This window comes from Suricata suricatta, chromosome 3 (genome assembly GCF_006229205.1).
Source record: "Suricata suricatta isolate VVHF042 chromosome 3, meerkat_22Aug2017_6uvM2_HiC, whole genome shotgun sequence".
Classification (NCBI taxonomy): domain Eukaryota; kingdom Metazoa; phylum Chordata; class Mammalia; order Carnivora; family Herpestidae; genus Suricata; species Suricata suricatta.
The window spans coordinates 126,597,902-126,619,327 of NC_043702.1; the positions used below are offsets into that span (position 1 = coordinate 126,597,902).

General features: G+C 46.7%; 1 protein-coding gene across 3 annotated transcripts in view; it reads right to left on the reverse strand.

The window, feature by feature from the left end:
* Positions 1–12,711: 12,711 nt before the first annotated feature.
* Positions 12,712–21,426, reverse strand: part of ASTN1 (astrotactin 1) — a 298,956-nt gene continuing 290,241 nt past the window's right edge. For all 3 annotated transcript variants that reach the window (XM_029935125.1, XM_029935123.1, XM_029935124.1), the window contains exons 22-23: positions 17,142–17,325; positions 12,712–13,067 (exon numbers count right to left, since the gene is read on the reverse strand). In XM_029935125.1, coding sequence (XP_029790985.1) covers positions 12,830–13,067; positions 17,142–17,325 — 422 coding nt within the window. In that variant the 3' untranslated portion in view covers positions 12,712–12,829. The remainder of the gene's footprint in view (positions 13,068–17,141; positions 17,326–21,426) is intronic.

Consider the following 21,426-nt stretch of genomic DNA (forward strand, 5'->3'; position numbering starts at 1 on the left):
TAGCCCAGCTAACAAATTGCACATTCAGTTTTAGATGGATTCTAAGACTTCACAAGGATTGGGAAGAAACAGTAACCGCTGATCAGGCAAGACAGAATCTAAGAGGCTCCCTGACAGATGAAATTTAATGATCTTGAGCAAGTTACTTAATGGCTGGAGACTCAATTTTCCCATCTGTAAAATGGAGTGAGAGATTTCAACTTAAAGTATTTTCATGCAGATTTACTATAATGAACGTAAAGTACATACCATGGAATTAGCATTTGATATTATTTGTTTGTCACAAGTATTATTACCCAAGGTAAACAGAAGTATCCCTGGTACAGAAGAAATCAGAAGAAGCAGAGTGTTGAAGCAAAATGATTGGGGATTGGCTGGCTTTTATGTTTCCATGCACTTTCTGGCCTAGGATGTGAGTTAGTCTAAATTTTTTTTAATGTTTATTTATTTTTGAGAGGCAGAAAGAGTGCTGTGAGAGGGGAAGGGGCAGAAAGAAAGGAAGACACAGAATCAGAAGCAGGCTCAGAGCCTGATGTGGGGCTCGAACTCACTAACTGCAAGATCATGACCTGAGCCGAGGTCAGACGCCTAACCAACTGAGCTACTCAGGCACCACAAGATGTGAGTTATTCTAAAGGGCTGCTTGGTATTGCACTCTCTCTCTGTCTCTGTCTCGTCTCTGTCTGTCTGTCTCTCTTTCTCATACACACACACACACACATACACACACACACGTGTACATGCACGCACAATTAAGTGTTCTATGAACCTTTGGCTGGGTTTTAAATTTAATTTCATTTAAAGCTACGCTGTGTGCCAGTTCGAGGCCCCAGATTAAATAGTTAGAATGTGACCTTGATTCCAAGTATTAAAGGAAGGAAAAAAAAAACAAAAAAAAACAAAAAACGATGTCAGCAAGACAATGTGATTTATCCACGATTTCAGCGGGTAATGCCAGAGCATGTCCCAGAGCTCTGCTTGGGAAGCATGCTCATTAATGAGCAATCTGTATCCACCCATAATAATTTTAGAGTTAGACAATTTACCTTCATGAAGTAGAGAGGGCCCGAGGCACTGCTCATGGCCTGGGGAGAGCAGCAAGTTTCCCTCTAGATATAAACAAAGCTCCCAGAGGTACAAAGTCTGCGTGTATTTCAAGCCTTGACTCTCTCAAAGTACATTCTAGGTACTTACACATTCATGCTAGCTCTTGTGGAGAGGAGAGACGTTTGAATCAAGACTTCGAATGTGCTCCCAGCGCAGGGAGAACTTGGATAGATGACCGAGTCTTTCAAGGCTCATTTGCAAAGTGGGGGGTTTCGTATTTGCAGAGTTGTTAATGCACATTCAATCGGGTAGGTAACCTTTGTAACCCTTGAAAGTGCTTGGCACGTAAAGCGCTCCAAGTGAATTCCTTTCTCAAAGCATAAATTTGTTTTACATTTATTTATTTTTGAGAGACAGAGAGACAGAGCACAAGTGGAGGAGGGGCTGAGAGAGAAGAGACACAGAATCTGAAGCACGCTCCAGGCTCCGAGCAGTCAGCACAGAGCCTGATGTGGGGCTCGAACCCACAAACGGTGAGATCATGACCTGACCTGAAGTTGGACGCCCAACTGACTGAGCCACCCAGTCGCCCCTCAAAGGATAAAAATTTGACCTGACGTGAAATTGAGTGATCTTGAGCAAGTTAGTGGCTTGAGACTCAGTTTTCCCATATGTAAAATGGAATCATAATTCCTAATTTAAAGACTTTTTATGCAGACTGACTATAATGAACGTAAAGTACAAACCCTAGAGCCAGGTTACCTGGAGTTCAATAAATGATTATTAATAATCAATATTTACTAATGAATGAATTTCCTTCTTTTTCAATGGAGCACCAAATATCATCCTTTTATCATTTCAGTTACACTTAAAATGTCAGCACTTATCTCCAGTTTCCACTCATGCTGTATTTTGCATGGGAGTTTCCTCTAAGCTCGTTAAGGCTTAGGGGAAGAGGTGATGAGACAGAAACGACTTGAATTTGGAGAAGGGAAGAGTTGAGCCTTGCAAGACCTAGGGGTAAAAGCCAGGTCACAATTGCCCATTGCCAATTCTGGCAGTATTTGTTTTCAGGGCTTTAGTGGGATCTCCAGGCCTCCTTTCTCATAGACAACTTGGCCAGCTTGAGCTTACTGTCATATTCTTATCAGGTGTTTGTTTGTTTGTTTTATGAATCTCCTTGCTAGCAAAAGCCTCATCTAACCACTGGGCCTTGGACACAAGACCCTGCCCTGACCTCAGGCTTTCACATACTCTGAATCCACTCCTCAGTCCTGCCGGCTCCACGCCGTCACGATCTTTGCAGTCTCTTCTCCTCTGCTCCTGCATCTCTGCAGACTTGCCCCTTCAACCCACTGTCACCCACATTCCCGTTGCTCCCACGTGCCACAAACCCGTCTTCTGTTTGATCAGACCGAGAGTTCTAGATCCCAGGTCCGCGTCCCCAGGGAGAGCACGTCCACTTTGGAGGAGAAGGGCAGGCGGCACCAGGAAAGGCAGAAGTGAACTTGTGCAGGGAAGAACTCCCAGAGCGCCTGCTCATACCCTGAAGAATGTCAGCCTCAGAGTTTTTGGGGGAAAAAAATCACTTGTAGATCAAGTCTCTTTTGGCTCTTTGTGGAGTTTTCCAAATTTCTCTGGAAGGCCCCCGTCTGTGGCTGGGGATAGGAAAGCCCACACCTGGGAGGCCTGTCTTTTCCGTGCCCATCTTCATCCCGAGCATTCCTGAGAGGTACGGGCAGTCCTTGCTGGTGGCCTGGCCCCAGGCTCTGTGGGGAGGAACGCAGCCACCCTGACATTCCAGCTGTGGCTCCAAGCTGGTGGCACGGTCAGTTAAGTCCTGGACCACACCCTCTCTTTTGAGTGTTTGCTGGTGTTGCCGTGGCAACCAAATACCCTTCCTTTATGCCTCATCCCCCAACCCCCAACCCCTGCCCATTCCAGTCAGCTCCATCACCAACACCTCTGTCATGGGCCTCCTCACATCCCTCCCCAGTTGCCAAGGGACATAGAGCTTCGGGCATGAGGATCCTAACCTCTTCCCCTGTCTGACACCCAGGAGTGAGTCCACAGGTCTGACTTGCCTTTTTGGTCAGACCTTGGTGTAGACACAACAGATATCATGGCAGAGCCACAGAGTGTGGTAGAATGCTTCCGTTCTGTAGCCGTGTAGACCTCTGAGTAGCTGAAAGGTCTGTTTGAGAACACCACCAGGCTGGAGAATGGGGTGAGGCCTATGCCCTGTACCAGTTAGATCAACCCCTCCGTGAGCTCAGTGGTGGGAGGAGTCCCATTTCCACGAATGCCAACAAGCTCACGTCACAAGACGCCATGAAAGCACAGAGGTACTGTGACACCATCGTGCCTTCTCCATGGCAGGGACCGACACTGTGCCAGTGACCCGGGGAAAGTGGCAAGATTGCTGTGTCTTGTTTGTCAGCTGTGCTGGATGCAAGAAACACCGTTCCCCCCACCTCGGCAAAACAACACAAAACACCAGGTCAAAAAACAGTCAAATTTTGCTGCTCATTCAGTTCACTCACCGTGGTGACCTAAGACAGGTTCCAGGTTCCAGGGGGAATGGAAGCGAGCCACACAGCAGCATGTGGTAAAAAAGACACTCCGAGGGGGCGCCTTGGTGGCTCAGTTGGTTGTGCAGCCAACTCTCTTGGTTTTGGCTCAGGTCATGATCTCATGGTTTGTGAGTTCCAGCCCTGTGTTGGGTTCTATGCTGACAGCTCAGAGCCTGCTTGCGATTCTCTCTCTTTCTGCTCTCTCTCTCAAAATAAATAAATAAACATTAAAAAAACAAACCAAGATGCATCATGGCTACCATACTTAGCTGCTGTGCGGCCTTGAGCAAGTTACTTAAGACCTCTGAGTTTCCTCATCTGTTCAATGTAGACAGTAGTAGTATCTATGCATAGGGTTCTTTTGGGGTAATTAGACAGGAGAAACCATGTCGAGGTGCTCAGATAGTGCTTGGCACATAATAAGCAATAAATACATGTTACTTGTTGTTAAAAAGAAAGAGCATCTTAGAGCACCAGGGTGGTTAAGCATCCGACTCTTGGTTTTGGCTCAGGTCATGATCTCATGGTTTGTAGGTCTGAGCCCCACATTGGGCTCCATGCTGACAGCATGGAGCCTGCTTGGGATTCTCTCTTTCTTCCTCTCTCTCTTCCCTTCCCCTTCACTCTCTCTGTCTCTCTCTCAAAATAAATAAGTAAATTAAAAAAAAAACCCAACAGCATCTTTAGCAGCAAAAGAAATCTCACTTAAGTAATAAACCCTCTTAGAGGAGGTTCCATTTCAAAGATATGAAAAGATTTTTGTCACATAAAAAAGAACGCATAAATATGAACTTAGAATATGTTTTGTTGTGACCCTATGTTGTCCATGTTATCAAGAGAAAGCTACTGATAACATCAGGGACAAATTTGGCTTCATTTTGGGGTCCAAGGGGCACAGAAGGTGGCCACGGAGCATCACTGTTGTGTCTTACAAGGTGTGTTCCAGGCATTGTGCTAAGTGCTTTCAAAAGCATCCTCTTCTTCAAGCCTCAAGCTGCTTGTGTGGTTATTTAGCTACCATGTCTCAGCTCAAACCTATCCTGCTTTGTAATGCTGCCCTTGGAAGGCTGCAAACATGGCTTCCTTTTTGTCTATCAATTCCATGTTAGGTTTTGTCCACAGGGAGCAGTAGAGGAGACTGGAAGGAAGGTGGAAGGAGAAGGCACTGGTTCCTTCCTGCCCGCTTGCTGTTTGTATCTGTGCCATCCTGCCAGTAGCTTTTCATTGAAGCAACAACCCCGCATTCATCTCCATTATCTTCATGTGCTTGAGGAACCTGCTCATTATGTTCCCACAAGAACATTCCAGCACTGGGAAAAAAGCCTCCCTACTTGAGGGCATCCAATTTCCATTAAACCAACTTCCCCTCTTTGTTCTTCTAGCCCCAGAGTAGGGACTGCTTCCTACAGTCATTATTAGTACCTCTGTGTTATTTTGGGGTCTCAAATATTTTCGCTTTTCTGATCCTCCAGTATCTTTTAAACAAATCCCTATATTAAATTCTCTCTGTTGAAATCTTAACTGAACTCTAACTGATACACTGCTCAAGTGGCAGAAACAGATGGAAGACTTTGAAATCCTTTGTTTAAAGCCACCTAAGATACCAAACTAACACCATTAAGACTACTTTAAAATACAGATTTAGAAATGAAAAATGGCATTTCAGAAAACATAAGTAAAATGCTGTGAAATTGTTTATGTAGTAATGGGGCCAGAAGGTCCCAGAATGTGTTTTTTGTTCTCACTTTATTTCCATTATCAATGCACAGAGAACCTATATTCACTTTTGGACGTGTCATAATTTATATACAATATGTGATGCATACATTATTGATTTTCCTAAATAGCCTTGACTTCAGGTAGTCTGTGCCAATTCTGTTTCTACTAATTAGGGTGAACAAATGCATGGCACAAATCTTACTAGTCACCATTTTCATACCCACATCAGGCACTGATCATGGACCTCATCACTCTCTCTGGCAGATACAGATCTATCCTCAGAATCCTTTTCAAATCACAGGCAGCCACTACCGCTTGACCAAAGTTAGCCCTCAAGTAGAAACCCATTTTCCAACCCTGTAATCAATGTTAGAGTTCATAGAAATTTTACTTTTAGCATCAAAATTTCATCTTCCAGATCATCACCCTAAATAGCTACAAAATTCCTGTGCCAAATGATATGGAATAATTTTTAGTTTGAAGTATATATTATCTAAGACACAGTCAGGAAAGCAGCACAGGTTTTAGGAATTCAACAGAGGAAATTCCAATGAAAAAGGTTTTGGAATATAGAGAATTCCAACAGAGAAGGGCATATAGAGAAGTGTGGGCAAACCCAGCAGCAGGAAGCAGCTTCTACTTTGGGAAGATGAGATAGTGTTGCCAGAGCCCAGGACGTGGAGCCACTGGAGAGGAGCTGTAAGCATGGCAGAGCTGGAGGAGTTCTGGGACCAGATATGAGGCTGGAATCATGAAGGAGATGCTAGAGAGACTGTCGAGATCAGAGAAGGAGAGGTACTCTGGCTTGCTCTCTCTTCCTGTCCTCCAGTCTCCTCCCAAGTTCCTCCATTGTCCTGGACTTCCCCCAAATGCCTCCAGTGTCCCAATGGGCGGGAAGTCTATTGACAAGGGAGTCTGGGAAACGTAGCTTATAAGAGTCAGCTTTAAGTGACACAGAGCAGCAGAAGGTTGGAAAAGAAACCTGAGGACAAACAGTTGACTTTTGAGGAGTGTAGACTTGACCAGATTATACTCAATAGTCACCAGGACAAATGCAGTGAAGGCATGTCCAATCTAGCCTTACTCTTGGGCACTTAGGTCCTGCGACATCACCAGCGCACTGTCTGAGGTGGATTCATCTCTAAGTGGGTAGGTCTCAGAGCACCATCTGATCCACTGGGCAGCAATGGCCTCAGGGTCACTTGATATCTGAATCCTTCAAAACAAGTACGGTGTTCCCATTTATGAAGCACAGAAATAGCTGAGGCTCTCCTACCGGGAAAGGTAGTAGGGATCAGTTACACCCGATTCACAGCCCTGTGTGAACATGCATATTCATAAACTCTAACAAAGGGCACTTTTGGTGAAACATGATGTCAAAACCTGCCCATACTTACAGGAATCAATCCAATTATAGCCTCCACTGCAGTCCCAGGACAAGGAGGAATTTTTTTTTTTGTCTCGCTTTGGAAAAGTGCAGACATGAGCCAAGTCCTGGAGTCCCACATATACCCAGAGACATTGTCAGCTCTTCTACAAAATGCTGCGGTTTCATTTGACACTAAACTCGTTAATTGGTACAGCTGAAATGACAATAATTTAGGTACTGCGGATGGGAGGAGGGCTGGAAGGCTGCAGGTTATCAAAATCAGGGCTGGGCCTGAATCAACACGCCAAGGGATGCAGGGCAGGGGGGGTTTTGTTCCCCAAGTTCTCTCTCAGATATTGGGTGTCACCGAGACCAGGCCAAAGAACCATTAAAGCCCAATACAGGGCTACATTGAACATATAGAGCAAGAGTCACAACTTTTTAGCTCTGCATTACAGTCCTGTGACAGACAACAAACCTAGCAGAGACCGACTCAACAAAAAGAAACAATGTGCTTCTCTTGTACTCTGAGCTGTTTTCTTAATGGTAACAGTTAAGTTTACACCGATCCAGCCACGTTCTCTCCTACAGGCCAGCGAGCTGTAAAAATCTTAATGGGGGGAGTTCTTCCCTTTCTAGGAAACACAGTGAGACACAAACTCCTTGGTGGCAGTGGCAGTATGGTTTCACGTTGAGAGTCCAACACCTTTGGCTGAAATGCCTCTCCTTGCCCTTAGCTGTGATCTTGGACACATTATAGCAAGTCTCTGAGACTCTGCTCTCCGCTTACCGAAGAGTATTCATTTCACAAGACTGTAGTGAAGACTGAAGAACCTTCTGCAGTGAAGTGTTTGGCACACGTGCCTGGCACACACCAGGTGTGGGGTGTGCACGTCACATCCGGGAAGTTCCAAATGCAAAGGGACAGAGAAACAGAGTCATTGGAAGAAACCCTCCCTTCCAGTATTTGTTTTTTATTCCAGATTGTCTTCTCCCTTCTCTTCCTTTCTTTTGCTGGCCCCGCCCATCAACCCAGGGATTCCATGTAGGTCCCTGAGGTTCACCTGCTCAGATGTACTGGGATCAGTGGCCACCGTTCTTTTTGCTCTCCTCTGTTGGCACAGATACTCACCTTACTGGCAAGAGGCTTGTTGTGCATACATAGCCCAGCTCCCATACACTGTCTCTCCTTTCCGTGGTCAGCTCATGCCTAGGGGAGGGCAACCTCGATGCTCCGCCACTGGCTGGCTGGAATAGATTTTGTTTTGGCCCCTGATCCGATGCCCTTTATTTAACAGACCCCCTTCGTGGCTTAAAACAGTAACTGTTTTATTCTGTTGCATAATTCTGGGGTCAGGAATTCAGGGAAGGCTTGGCAGGGTGACTCTCCTCTTCCATGTGACACTGATGGAAGTTGCTGGGTGGTATGAAGCTGGCAGAGGGACTAACCGTGAGGGTCCAAGACAGCTTCGGTCACGTGTCTGGTACCTCAGCAGGAATGTCTAGAAGGCTCGCTCGGCTGGAGCGTGGATCTCCGTGCTTACACGTGACACTCCAGCATGGTGGCCTCAAATTTCTTGGCTCAGAGCTCCAGAAGCAAGAGTTCCAGAGAAGGAGGCAGAAGCCCCAAGGCCTTTTATGACTCAGGCTGGGAAGTTACAGAGTTAGTTCCGTCATCTATTGCTTGAAACAGTCAACCTGCCCAGCTTCAACGAGAGATGCAGTAGAACACGCTTCTGGAGGAGAAGGGTTCCCAACAATTTGTGGCCATGTGTTAAAACTGCCACAGTCTTCACCTGCAGAAAGTCCCTGCTTGTATGGGGGAAAACTGCATCTCATCTCTGTGAGAGGGCCTACTAAGTGTGCACGCGCTTCGTATCTGCTTTTTGAGGATAATGGGTGGCAGAAGAGAGAATATCTATTTAAAGTTACATGGTAGTTGGGGTGCTTGGGTGGCTCAGTTGGTTAAGCTTCCAACTTCAGCTTGGGTCATGATCTCACGGTTCGTGAGTTCGAACCCCGCATCGGGCTCTGTACTGGCAGCTCGGAGCCTGGAGCCTGTTTTAGATTCTGTGTCTCCCTCTCTCTCTGCCCTTCCCCTGCTCATGCTCTGTTTCTCTGTCTCTCAAAAATAAATAAATGTTAAGAAAATAATAAAGTTACATGGTAGGAAGAGAGAAGGGAAAAAAGTGAGTTCTCGGGCTGACCACCATGAAGCAATTCCTACTGCTATCCTATCCCAAATGCCTCTACAGAGTACAAGACACAAAAGTGCCAGGGAGGGCCTTTTGCAACATTGGCCTTAAATGCCCAAAGAGAAGTTTTAGTGACTGCCACCATCTGGTACTTCTCTCTCATGGTTCTCTTCATCCTGGTAATGATGGGCTCAGTGCCCAACTTTCCCCATAAAATGCCAGGTTCTGTGATGAAGACAAAGCTTGTCTTACTCAGCAGCGTAACCTCGGCAGGGAGCATTGTTGTGGGAAATACAGCAGATACACAATAAATACGTCTCATTGCCTAATTATCTGGATGTTGATAGAAAAGAGAGTCTCACTACCACATAACATGTTTATAATTTGCTGTGAGGTGTTCAACTTTTTGCTGTAGTGAGGATGGCGGGCTGTAAGGTGTCTCAGGGGTAACCCTGGAAACGGGAACGGGTTCCCTTGGGTCCCACCAGATCGCTCTGATTATCAGAAGACACAAGGTAACATCCACACACCTGACACTAACAGCTTTGTTTATTATTTAGTTGATTATTCCTTTTTTTTATAACCATACAATAATTCTCTTTTAAACAATACTGTTATACCTGAAGTTGGTCACATGATATCCATTCTTCCTTCTAGGGTAGTCAAGTGGGTTTTTGCCACGCTCAGTTTTTTAATAGAACATCTGAATATCAAGAAGTGTGCTTAACTAAAAATAATGCATGGACCAAACTCCGTGGAAGATGATTGCATACTCAGTTCAAGGTCTAATGCTATTCTGGTGGGTCATGTATGTTTCAGAGGAAACGCCCGGGTCTCAGGAGCCCAGAGTTGGGGGAGCATTGGTGGTACGTGTAAGTGACTCCCTCAGACCTGTTTGGCAGTTTGGAAATTTGAGGTTTAATACTGGTCCAGTACCACCACCCTTTTTAGTCAGGATGGGTTCCTCCAGGCACGCTTTGGGAAAGGTCATCAGGGCATGATCACCAGTGTCTTCCCGGGAGCCCAAATCCTGCAGTTAAATCCTCAGAGGAACTTGGACTCCTGCCCCATTCATATTGGCCTCACTTTGAACTTGAAAGTGGATGGGACCCAGCCATAGCGGCTGTATGTCTAGTGTGTGTGCAATGTATGTGGATAGTACATGTGTGTGTGTAATGTAGGTGTGTTTAGTGTATGTGTTGATAATGTGTGGATAATGTGTGTGCATAGTGTATATTTGTGTATAGTGTATGTGTATATAGTGTGTGCGTATGGCATATGTGTATAGTGTATCTATGATGTGTGTGTTATGTATATGTAGATATGTGTATTGTGTGTAAAATGCATGTGTGTGTGACGTATATATTGAGTGTATGTATGTGTATATGTGTATAATGCATGTGTATGTATTTTTGCATATAGTGCTGTGTACACTATGTGTCTAGTGTGTTATGTATGTATATTGCATATGTGTGTGCTGTATGTAGGTCTAGTGTGTGTGTATGATGTATGTGTGTACAGTGTGTATGTATAATGCGTGTGTAATATATGTGAGGAGGTGTGTTGTGTGTCTCGTGCCCGTGTGTGTGATGTACGGATGTACAGTGTGGTGTGTGTGTGTAGAGATGTGCACACAAGCACACGTGCTGTGAGGAGGGCCCAAGGGGACACTGAAGGAGGAAGAGAGTCATGGAGAAGGGATGAAGGGGGAAGGGTTGGACCTGAGAGGAATAAGATAAATCATATGAAAAGCTAGGGGGATCTGGGGAGGCGGAGGTGGGCGGGAGAGAATGAGCCTCCTTTGTTTTAATAAACAGGAGGGCTTGAAGAAGGGTGACCCTGACCCTCTCTCCGTCCTCCCTCCTCAGCCCGTTGGCTCACAGGGGCAGGAAGTCAGAGCAGTCCTGGCAGCCCCCACCATGCTGCATAGACTCCGTGTTCCCCGCAGACTTGAACAGAGGCCCGCCGGTGGGAGGCCAGCTGCCTGTGGCACTGTCCTCCCTGGTGGTGGTCAGCCATGTCCCTTCTGTCCGTTTATGGGAAGGCACCAGGCTGGGAGTGGGCCACCTGAGGCTACAGCCTGACCCCAGGCCCCGCCACCATGCCCCAGGGGAAGGCTTACACATAGACCCCCCGACCCTAAGGGTGCTCCAGCGGCCAAGTTCAGGGTGCGCCATGGGCACATCTGTCCCAGGCAGGTGTGGCAGAATGAAAGCTCTTTGGGCGGGTCCCTGTGGGGCTCGGAGAGGGGACAGCTGCACGCCACAGGCAGACTGGGCCTGGGCTGAGGGAAGCTGAGGACTCCAGGGTCCACCAGCCTGACTTCCTATCAGGACCGGGCAGTGGGAAAGGAGGCATTCGGGGCAAGCCACCTAAACTGTCTGGGCCTGGGGTCCCTCATCACTGAAATGGAGTGAGAAGTGCACTTCCTTGGTGGTGGGGGCGGGAGATTGTCCCGAAGATTCCATGACGTGTCAAGTGCTCAGAGCAGCCTCTGGCCCACGGGAAGCACTTCATGAACGGGATCTGTCATTACTATTTAGAAAAAAATCAATGGAGTTCATTATAGGTCCTGCATCTCTTTCCTGACCTTTCTCTTGTGTTTCCAAATGAGGAGCCCTGGTCAAAGGCAGGTGACTGGTGACTGGAAGTGTGTGTTGAGGCCTCTGAGGTGTGTGGGGACAGCTAAGGCTGTTGCTGAGCCTCATGGCCCTCAAAGCTCTTGCTGAAAGGCTGGGCATCCTGTTAGCTGGGCCACCACTTCTATCCATGGCAGTAATACTAGGGTCAGGGGACAGAGCCAAGGGCCCGGTCCCTACTGGCCTGCACAGAACCTCAGCCAGTCCCGGCAGCTAGACAGGAGGTGAAAACCGTGGTGGTGTCCTGTGGCTGACCATCCAGAGAAAGGATCTTCAAAGCTAGCAACATGATTAAGCAAATTTAGCAAGGGAGAAATGGACATTAGTTTTTTGGGAGCCCCTTTCTGGGCCACAGCGGGTGTTGGCCAAGCCTTCTCTGTCCAGGGTAAAGTGACTCGAACACTAACAGGAATCCAGGCATGCGATGTACATTCGTGGTCTGGAGAAGTTCGTCCTGGAGACACAGCAGGGGTTTTTTTAGAATAATCAACTCTACTTCTCTTCTAGAATATGACTGCTAACTAGTCTCCCAGGTAGACTGCTTTGAAGGTGCATTTGACAGGTAGCATTTTGTTGCCTCTTAAAGATTGTATTGTTTGGAGGAGAGGCAAAGACCCACCAGAGGGAGATTTCCTTCCAATCCTGTCTGAAAATGGGTGAGGCCCTAAAGACTCCCAAAGGCCCACTGGGGCCCGTGTTGGAGGCTCAGTTCACCAGGGAGTGTGAAACAAGCAACGGAAAGGCGTGGCGGAAAACCACGAGACCCGCACAGAGGCCGCCCTCCCAATTTTGTGAGCAGGGCTTAGGCTCCCAGAGTGAGCTGCCTCTTGAGGAATGCGTGAGGTGGGGCCTGCGGCCCATCTTAGCCACTCTCTGAACTCCTCTCTGTCGTCAGCTAACGCACTCAGGGACTCAGCGAGTGCAGCGCGCCTCGCCCTGACAGACATTTCATGCGAAGCATGGCAGAACGCTTGAGCATTTTGATGAACCTCATGGGAAAAAAATAATAAATGAAACAAATCAATGTGAAACAAGCCCCTGTGGAGAAATGACACTGCTCGAAGCTGCCGATGGGCAGCTCTACCGACCATGCAGATGGAGGGTGTGTAACCAAAGAAGTTCTGCCGGGAGCAAGGATCAGTTTCTCCCTGGTTTAGCTATTGCCTCTCCCTGGTTTAGAGGTTTTAATGTTCCATTAAAAAATACTAAAACTCCACAAACCAACCCAGATGTTCCTCTCCTCTCTCCTGCTTCCTGTTGGCAGCCACACCGTCTGGCATCATGGCGCTAGATGTCTTTGCTGTCCCCGTAGTCGTTGTAAGGGACGCTCAGGGTCTGCTCCTCACACGTCTTCCTGAGGTCCCGGCTGAGCTCTGACCAGTCAGGTCCATAGGGCTTGATCTCACTGTAGCGGCAGCCCAGGTACTTAAGGGAGCCACGTCGCAAGCCTATCTTGGGTTCCTGAAGGAGGCCATTGCACCAACTGCTGAGGTCCCCCAGCTGGGAAAGGATGAGGCCAGCTTTCCTGCGGACCAAGCATGGGGGATACTTATATTAGAAGTGAAGGCAGAGAAGGGGAAATAGCTACTATTAGGGTGAGACTTCATTATTTCTTTTAAAGACTTATTTATTTTTGAGAGAGTGTGAGCGAGGAAGGGACAGAGAAAGAGGGGGACAGAGGATCTGAAGTGGGCTCCATGCAGACAGCAGTGAGCCTAATCCGGGGCTTGAACTCAGGAACCGTGAGATCTTGACCTGAGCTGAAGTCAGACGCTCAATCGACTGAGCCGCCCAGTGAGACTTTTAAACTCTAAGAGAGCAGAGCCTCATGTGTTCTGCTTACTATTCTATTCTAAGCACTTAGAACAGGGGTCTTCTATAAATATCTGTCAAGCAACTGGCTAGATGGATGGATGGACGGAAGGATGGATCAAAGAACAGTCTGGCTGTGCAAAGTGGGACAGGCACCAAAATAAAGAGAGAAACAAAATGCCATAAGGAAAAATAAAGAAGAGAAAATAACTGATATTTTAGTGGGAATTTATGCCCTTTTAAAATCAAAGAGTTGGCAGTTTTGAAAGACAAATCAAATCAATTTTCTTTACAGCCAGCAATTTACCATCGTTAAATGACAAATAATGCGTTTGAGTGAATATTTCCCTTTTCCAGGCTATTTCGGAACTAAGCAGAAACAGCTGATATACTGAATTTCGGAGGCTATCAAATGTAACAAATTAGGCCTGTATGGAGGTAGTGACAGTGAACTAAGGGTGAAGACAGCGATGCCCTCCGTGCACACTGATGCAGGACTGTTCTCGGGGGACATGCAGACTCGCAGTAGCACACGTGACCTAATTAGCCATCAGGTGAGCTCCCGCTCCATTCCGCCTTCTCCCTTGGACGGTCAGGAGGCCAAGGCCACTGTGCCCCAATCAAAAAAGGGAGGAATAGGAGGGGATGTGAGGGCACCTGGGGTGTCGCAGATCCCCGGGAGAGAGAGAGAAAGGAGCAGAGGAGAGTGAGGCTGCCCCGAGTTCACCCACACTGGAGTGTAGGGATCCCTCTGGGCCAAGACCAGAGCCTGGCGGCCTCCGCATGCAACCTCGGGAAGCAGGCTGTCCCACAGTCCCTGTCACCGGAGCACAGCCTTCTTCCCCGGGTCCACTTCCAGTGTCAGAGAGAGGGGCTGCCTGACAGCCAGCTGTCAGACTCACCGCCTCTCTGGACCCTTAGGAGCAGTGACGGAGCGACGTCTTCCTTGCTCAGCCGTGTTCCTCTCGTTCTTCAAAGACCTAAGTGCTCAGAGACCCACGAAGTTTCTCACTCGACAGAGCTCCTGGGAGGCTGTAAAATGTTCTGAAAAGCTCAGTGAACAGCACCCCCTGCAGTATATATCAGCCGCTAGGCTAACTTCCCATGTGAAGAAGCAACTCTTTTCTAATTCAGTCAATAATTCTTTCCAGAAAATGGAAGTTTCTGCACCCCATTCAGCATGACCTTTCAAGGAACAATAGCCACATTCATTGCATTTCTCCCCTCCTGTCTGGCCGTGACCACCACAAAGGGTGATCTCACTGCATTCCGGGGAGGCCGTGCTAAGTGGCACAGAGATGACGCTGGAGGAGAGGAGTGGAGATTCAACGGCACAGTCAAGGGGCTGGGAGAGGGTGAGGTCATTGGAGGGCAGTGGCATTTTCTCCGACTTCAGTGGTGGGTCAGAGGAAGTCAAACACTCCGCCTGCCGCAGAAATAGCATCTTAGGCAGACGGTCTCTTCTCTGCCTCTCAGCCTCTGCAGTTGGGCCAAGCAGGCTTCCAAAAGTCGTCATCAACAGGGACTTTGGGGGCCCTGCCTCTTAATCTACCCCACAAGTCATTAGTTGTTGACAAATTCTTGGAGGGTGAAGGGAGGGAGGGAAGAGAGAATGAGGGTAGCATGTATATCCACTTAAGACATGGACACAGGAAAAGAAAGGACTCGCTTAGCCCGTGGAGATTTTGTGGCTACTTTCATAGCTCACTTAAAAAAAAGTAGTAATTAACTTCAGTCTGCCCAGGATCATCTCAGAGCCTGTGGATTTCTTCTTTCTCAGCCCAATGCAACCGATGTTGTTCTCAAAGCATTTCAACCCTCCAGTCCGTCTGGAGGCCTCCGTGAAAGTTAAGGAAATAGACTTAACTGCTCACAAGAAGTGTGTAGCCCACAGACCCTCTTCTATTCACTCTCACGATGAGCTCCAAAGTGGGTCGATGCCTCTCAAGGCACAGGGCTTTTCCCTTCCTGTGTTCTCCCTGGGATCCATGACATTAGAAAGTAAAACTTGATTTCCACAAGCTAATGAAATTGCACAGTGTTTCCTAATATATAACCTTGAGAAGCCAGCATCACACATGAGAGGGTCTCCAGGGAGGAGAGTCTGGGAAGAGGATGTCAGATCGGCAGCACGCCCCACTTTACAGGGGGATCCGCACTTCTTCCCCTGCTCCCTGGCTTTATTAACCAATTTTCCTTCTGACTCTTGAGGTACAAGGGAGAAATTTAAAAAGCAATCCTAATGCCCTTGGAAATCAAGATGATATACGCAATGTTAGTGCTATTCAAATTGTGACATTTATGTTCCCTAACCAAGAACTGTATATATACACTCAATAAATGTCAGGAGGGAGGATAGGGAGGAGAAGTGGGGGCAGAGAGAAAGGAGGCAGCAGAGCGAGAGGGAGAAGGGAGCTGGGAGAGAGGCAGAGAGAGGGAATATTCAGTGTAAGTAATAATAAGGGCAAGACTAATAAGGTATAGACCAGAGAGGACATACCTTAAGATGTATCTTCTCTCTGACCCAGGGTTTGCTCCTTACCGAAATGGGGACCAAACAAATGAAAAGCCCCTTGTATATTTCCCTCTGTAACAGAGCTGTGGCATCTGTTGCCCAAGGACCACCAATCCTTATAAACTGCAGGAAATAAAGTATGGAATGCAGACAAGATTTTTCCTAAACTGACACTTGAAATCACTGTATTTTGGAAGACAATCCTAAACTTCCTTCTTCTTTCAAAAGTAAGAATATAGGACGGAATGGCCTGAGCAATGGTCTTCTAGGAGAGTCTATAATTCCAGGTCACAAGAAGCACACTGACACTGAGTCTCCCTCCAGTTAGGTCAGAGGTCAGATGGATGGGACAACTCTTGGGTGATGCTTTCATGCAGTCTGTTGGCAAGAGGGAAAGAATTCTTCAAGTGCTAGAGGATTCCATCGTGTTGATTGTCTTCACTTTCTTTCCTTCTTTTTTAAAAAAAATAGTCCCTGCCCCCCTTTTTTCTTTATGAATAACTAATCCAAGGACATATAAGTACAAACATTCTATGTGAAAAGCCTCTTACACTAAATCTACCTGAAAATTCCAGTGTTTCCACTGAAATCTGTTTTTCTCAGAGTGGGAGTATATAGCCATGATGTAGAAACAAAAGGAAGTTAGTATCTGTATATTCTTCCCATTTTTCTCTTTCTTAAAAATGTTACCTGCGTTGTATAACCTACAAACAGTAGGTACTGAATATTGAAAAGTTGCAGCATTAGGGCCAGCGGACGCTGGTAAACACTATACCGTCCTAACTTTGGCCAAGATAGATGTTAAGGTGGGTATTGGCCACACCACACTGTCTTTCAAAAGAACGTGAGATTGAGCTGAAAATATATCTCTATAATGCATATTGCATATGCAAAGTTCATATATGATAAATATGCCTGGTTGACCCCTTTAATAAAATTCCTAATTTTCTTTCACAGGATTAAGCATCCAGCTCCTACTGTTTTTTAACATTTGGAATGCGATGTCAGCGTGATAAAGAGGCGGGTAAAACAGGTCAAGGGCAAAGATTTTCTTCAGTTCGGGAAATGTATTCAAGACTTGGCTACTTAAATACAGCTTATCCAAAACTAATCTATATGAAGGGGTTGTATAAAAGCACAGGACTTCTTTCTCCAAGCACCTAACCTCACGCAGAAAATCTCTGAATTCATGAACTCAGTATTACGGTGTAGGAGGTACTAAATTTTAAAGAGCCGAGGTCATTATGAGAGGCAATGAAGTTCATCGGTTACCTGGGGCCCAGTTCGTCCTCACACCGCCACGTGAATTCTCCAAAACTCTCATAGTGCTGGTTGTAGTGGTAGAGGACGCGGTGTAGGGTAGGAGAACCCAGATCCAGGAGCGTGTTATAGGCTGTCTGCTGCTCCTTCCCGCTGGTGTAGCCATTGAAGAGATTGTAGATCTTGTCTGCTATTTCTGAGGAGGACAGCAAGGGTAAAGAAATAAGATTTTTAACGTTTATATACATACACACAACCTATGTGTGTGCACGTGTATGTAGATGTGCATATATGCATATCCACCTGTGTGTGTGTGTGTGTGTGTGTGTGTGTGTGTGAGATGTTGCTTAACGAACACTGAACCCGGAGCCTGGAGACAGGGGTTTGAGAAATTCACTTTATCTCTGCCCCATTGGTTGTAGCTCTCTTTTCTAGAAAATGAAAACCTTCAAATGGAATATCGCTGAGGTCAATTTCCATTACCATATTCTTTGTCTTTGCCTGTGTTTCCTGAAAATACAGTGCCTGCCTGAGGCAAAAGACCTCAGATTAATACTTTATTGGCAAGTGCAATCCCAGGGAAGCTGGAAGAAAGGAGGAAGGAAATGAGGCAAGAAAGGAGGCTGAGTGACTTTAAGGGAGTGTGCTAAGGGAGCAGGTGGTAACATTTTGCAGGAGAGGATGCATGAAGCGCCTAGGTCCCCACCGGTCCATCCCAGGAGGAGAATGGAAGACTTTATCCCCAGCTCCCATCCACAAGTGGTCCACAGGGACTTTTCACATTTGCCTTCATGAGGCACTAGCTCCCTGACACTTGCAGCTTGCATATGCTTGGGTACCAAGCGGGTCTTGCAAAAACTACAGGGAATCCCTGGGTGGCAGGGGGCAGAGATTTGGCCTAGGGATGAAGTGAGGTAGTCAGGTGATGCCAGAGCCACGTGAAGAACGTGGGGCAGTGAGTGGTCGCAGTTTCTTAAACAACGGGGCCCTACGATTAGGACTGCGGGAATGTGGAGCCTTTGCTGGGGCCGCCCAGACCCGATACGAAAACATGCTTGCAGATCTGTGGTGACACAGAAACTGAATCTAGTACATTCTGCAGCTCCAAATGAGTAAGCCTTCAGCTTAATTTAGAACTCTTACATTTCTCCTCCAAGGCATACATTGCTACGACTGAACTTGGTGATGTGGCAAAGTGGCAATGCATTAGTATAGCCTTGGCATTTCTCCTGTGGAGCTCCAAGAACTTTATCATTAAATGTTTTCGTATTAAATCTGTCAGAAAGGAGATTTGTTCACATTTTCTTCCTCAACAGCTGGGAACTGAGATCTGGAGAGCAGAACTGTGTCTCAGATCCAATGTTAAATCTGCGGATGAAGAAACTAAGTCTACAGGCTTCTAAGCCAGAACTTTGCCCACTTGACCTCCTGCTAGCCAAGAGGCATAGCAACCGGATTCTCTGCCACAATTCCAAGTGAATTCAGGGCTGTTGGTCATGACAAAGTCATTGTTGTAGGAGTTTTCTGGGTTGGAAGGAAGAAAACTGCTATCCCTACTCTGTCCAGACATTGCAGTGATTTCCTTACTTTTCTATCTTGCCCATCAGCTCTGAGGACAGGTCTTGTTCCATGTCCTGAGCGGCTAGCACAGGCCAAACAACAGAGGGGTTAAAAAAACATCTTAGCTAAAATGGAATTCAGGATCTGTCTAGTGATATTTCTCCATCTCCAGGCTATCTCAAGCCTTTAGCAATCAAACACTGATGGCCAGCACCTTAACGGCATTAAAAATAACTTCAGTTCAGAAATCCATTAGCTGGTCAGGACTTTTGGAGTCTCAGGTTGTTAAAATAGGATCAAGAGATAAAGTGGACCGTAGAATATAAAGATCTATGGTAGCCTCAGTGACTTGTTAACGGCCTCTTGACTGCAAAGAAGTTTGCGTGTATGAACTCGTCCTCACACCACCACTGCAAGATGGACATGAACGTCCCTATCCTACACACGAGGGCATTCAGAGAGAGGCCAGGTCACCCACCCAAGGTCACATAGCCAGTGTGGGCTGGAGTCAGGATTTAAAATCCCGTCTATCTTCCACTGCTCTGTTGCACTAATGCTCAGCAGATGGGAGTGTTTCACCAATTTAAGATACAGGAGGCAGAGTCGGGGAGGGGTGCAAATCTGGGGTGACTGTTCGTAGCAGAGGACTCGTCCTGGTTGGCCTGTAAGTGCCGAGGAAAAGGGAGTCCCCAGTACGTATGCAGGGAGCCCGTCATTTTGGGAGCTGGGACAGACAGAAGCGGAGAGACAAGTCTAAGAGCTGTGCTGTTTGCAGTGAGAGGAGGGGAATGTGTACCGAGAGAAGAAAGACCAGGGGAGAAAGGATGTGGGCGATCAGACCAGAGCCCAGATAGGGGAGGGCTGGGGTTCTTTTTATTGATGCCTCTCTGTTCTTATTTCTGGTGATGGGAAATAGAAACAGCATCCCAGGCCCCAGGCCCCGGTTAGGAGTGTCTCCGCAGAGGAAGAGAGATGGCTGAGAAGGTGTTTTCGGGGATATTTACTATTCTCATAACACAACAGTACTATCTAACTCGAGAAGGCTGATGCTTTCCACCAGCAGCAGCACATATGCCTGAGGCCAGGTAGGACAAGCCCGGGTGCCACCATAAATCTCCTCAAACCAAGATAATCTAACTCCAGGGTGTGCTTACAAGCCTGCCTCAGTAAGAGCGAGGCTATATTCAGAAGGATCTATATACTGGGTTCCTGGCACGTGAGTATTTTTGGTTCCTCCTTTTTCCACAGAGAAAATTCAGAGATATTATTTCATTAAGTTTCAGCATCTCAAGAAGTCACTAACTCCAAGAATGGAAAAGAATACAAGGTATTTTTAGTTATCATTTTACCCAGCGTTCAGCTTCACAGAAGTCGTGGGTTATCCAAAATAGGGATCCATCTTTTGTCTCTTTAAAATGAACGGGGGAGGGGCGCCTGGGTGGCTCAGTCAGTTAATCATCTGGCTTCCGCTCAGATCATGATCTCACGGTTCATGGGTTCGAGCTCCGCGTCGGGCTTTGTGCTGACAGCTAGCTCAGAGCCTGGAACCTGTCTTCCAATTCTGTGCCTCTCTCTCTGACCTTCCCCTGCTCATGTTCTCTCTCTCTCAAAAATAAATAAAACATTAAAAAATAAATAAAATAAAATAAAATAAAATGTACAGGGGAGGGACACCTGGATGGCTTAATTGGTTAAGCGTTGACTTCGGCTCAGGTCATGATCTCGTGGTTCGTGGGTTTGAGCCCCACATCATGCTCTGTGCTGACAGCTAGCTCAGAGCCTGGAGCCTGCTTCAGATTCTGTGTCTCCTTCTCTCTTTGACCTTCCCCTGCTCATGCTGTCTCTCTCTTTCTCAAAAATAAATAAAACATTAAAAAATTCTTAAAAAAATAAAATGCACGATGGAGAAGGGAAAATGGGTGATGGGCATAGAGGGGGGCACTTGTAGGGATGAGCACTGACTGTTATATGGAAACCAACTAGACAATAAATGATATTTAAAACAAAACAAAACAAAATAAAATGCACGGTGTTCAGGAATAGTTAAAATACAGGTGAGGAGATGGGAGGGAGCCTGTAGACATAACCTCATCACAAAATATGAAGCTGAGTTGTTAGTTATTAAAAGGGAGACAGTACCTCTGAGGCAGCAGAATAAACCAACTGGGCTGGGACTTAAGCCTTCAAACCCAGAGGACGGGTAGGGACTGGCACCATGGTATATGGCATCCTATGAAGTTGGATTCCACTACACTAGCTGTGTGGCCTTGGACAAGTTACTTAATCTCTCTGGGTCTTAGTTTTCTTTTCTGTTCAATGATGGTGAATAATATACACCTTCCAAATTATTGCAAGACTGAGTGCTGTTAAACGTAAAGCATTTCTTCAGCACAATGTCTGGACACAGTAAATATACATGTATTCATCCATCCAATAAAATTACCATGTACTTGATATTTTTCCAGGCCCTCGGGCTACATCAGGGTGAAACTGATAGAAGCCATCACCTTCGAGGCGCTTCCGGTCTAGTGGTGGGAGGCATTTGGGTAAGAAACAAACATAATACGGACAATAGAGTCTATAATGAAGTGGGAGAAAGTCAAGCAGAAGGGGGAAGATTGGGGGAGAGTTGGGTGGGGCCCTGAGATTTTTAAACACAATGGCCGTGAGAGGTCTCATTGAAAAGACAACCCTGGAGCCAGGACCTGGAGGTCTTGGGAGGGGATGAGCTGCAGGG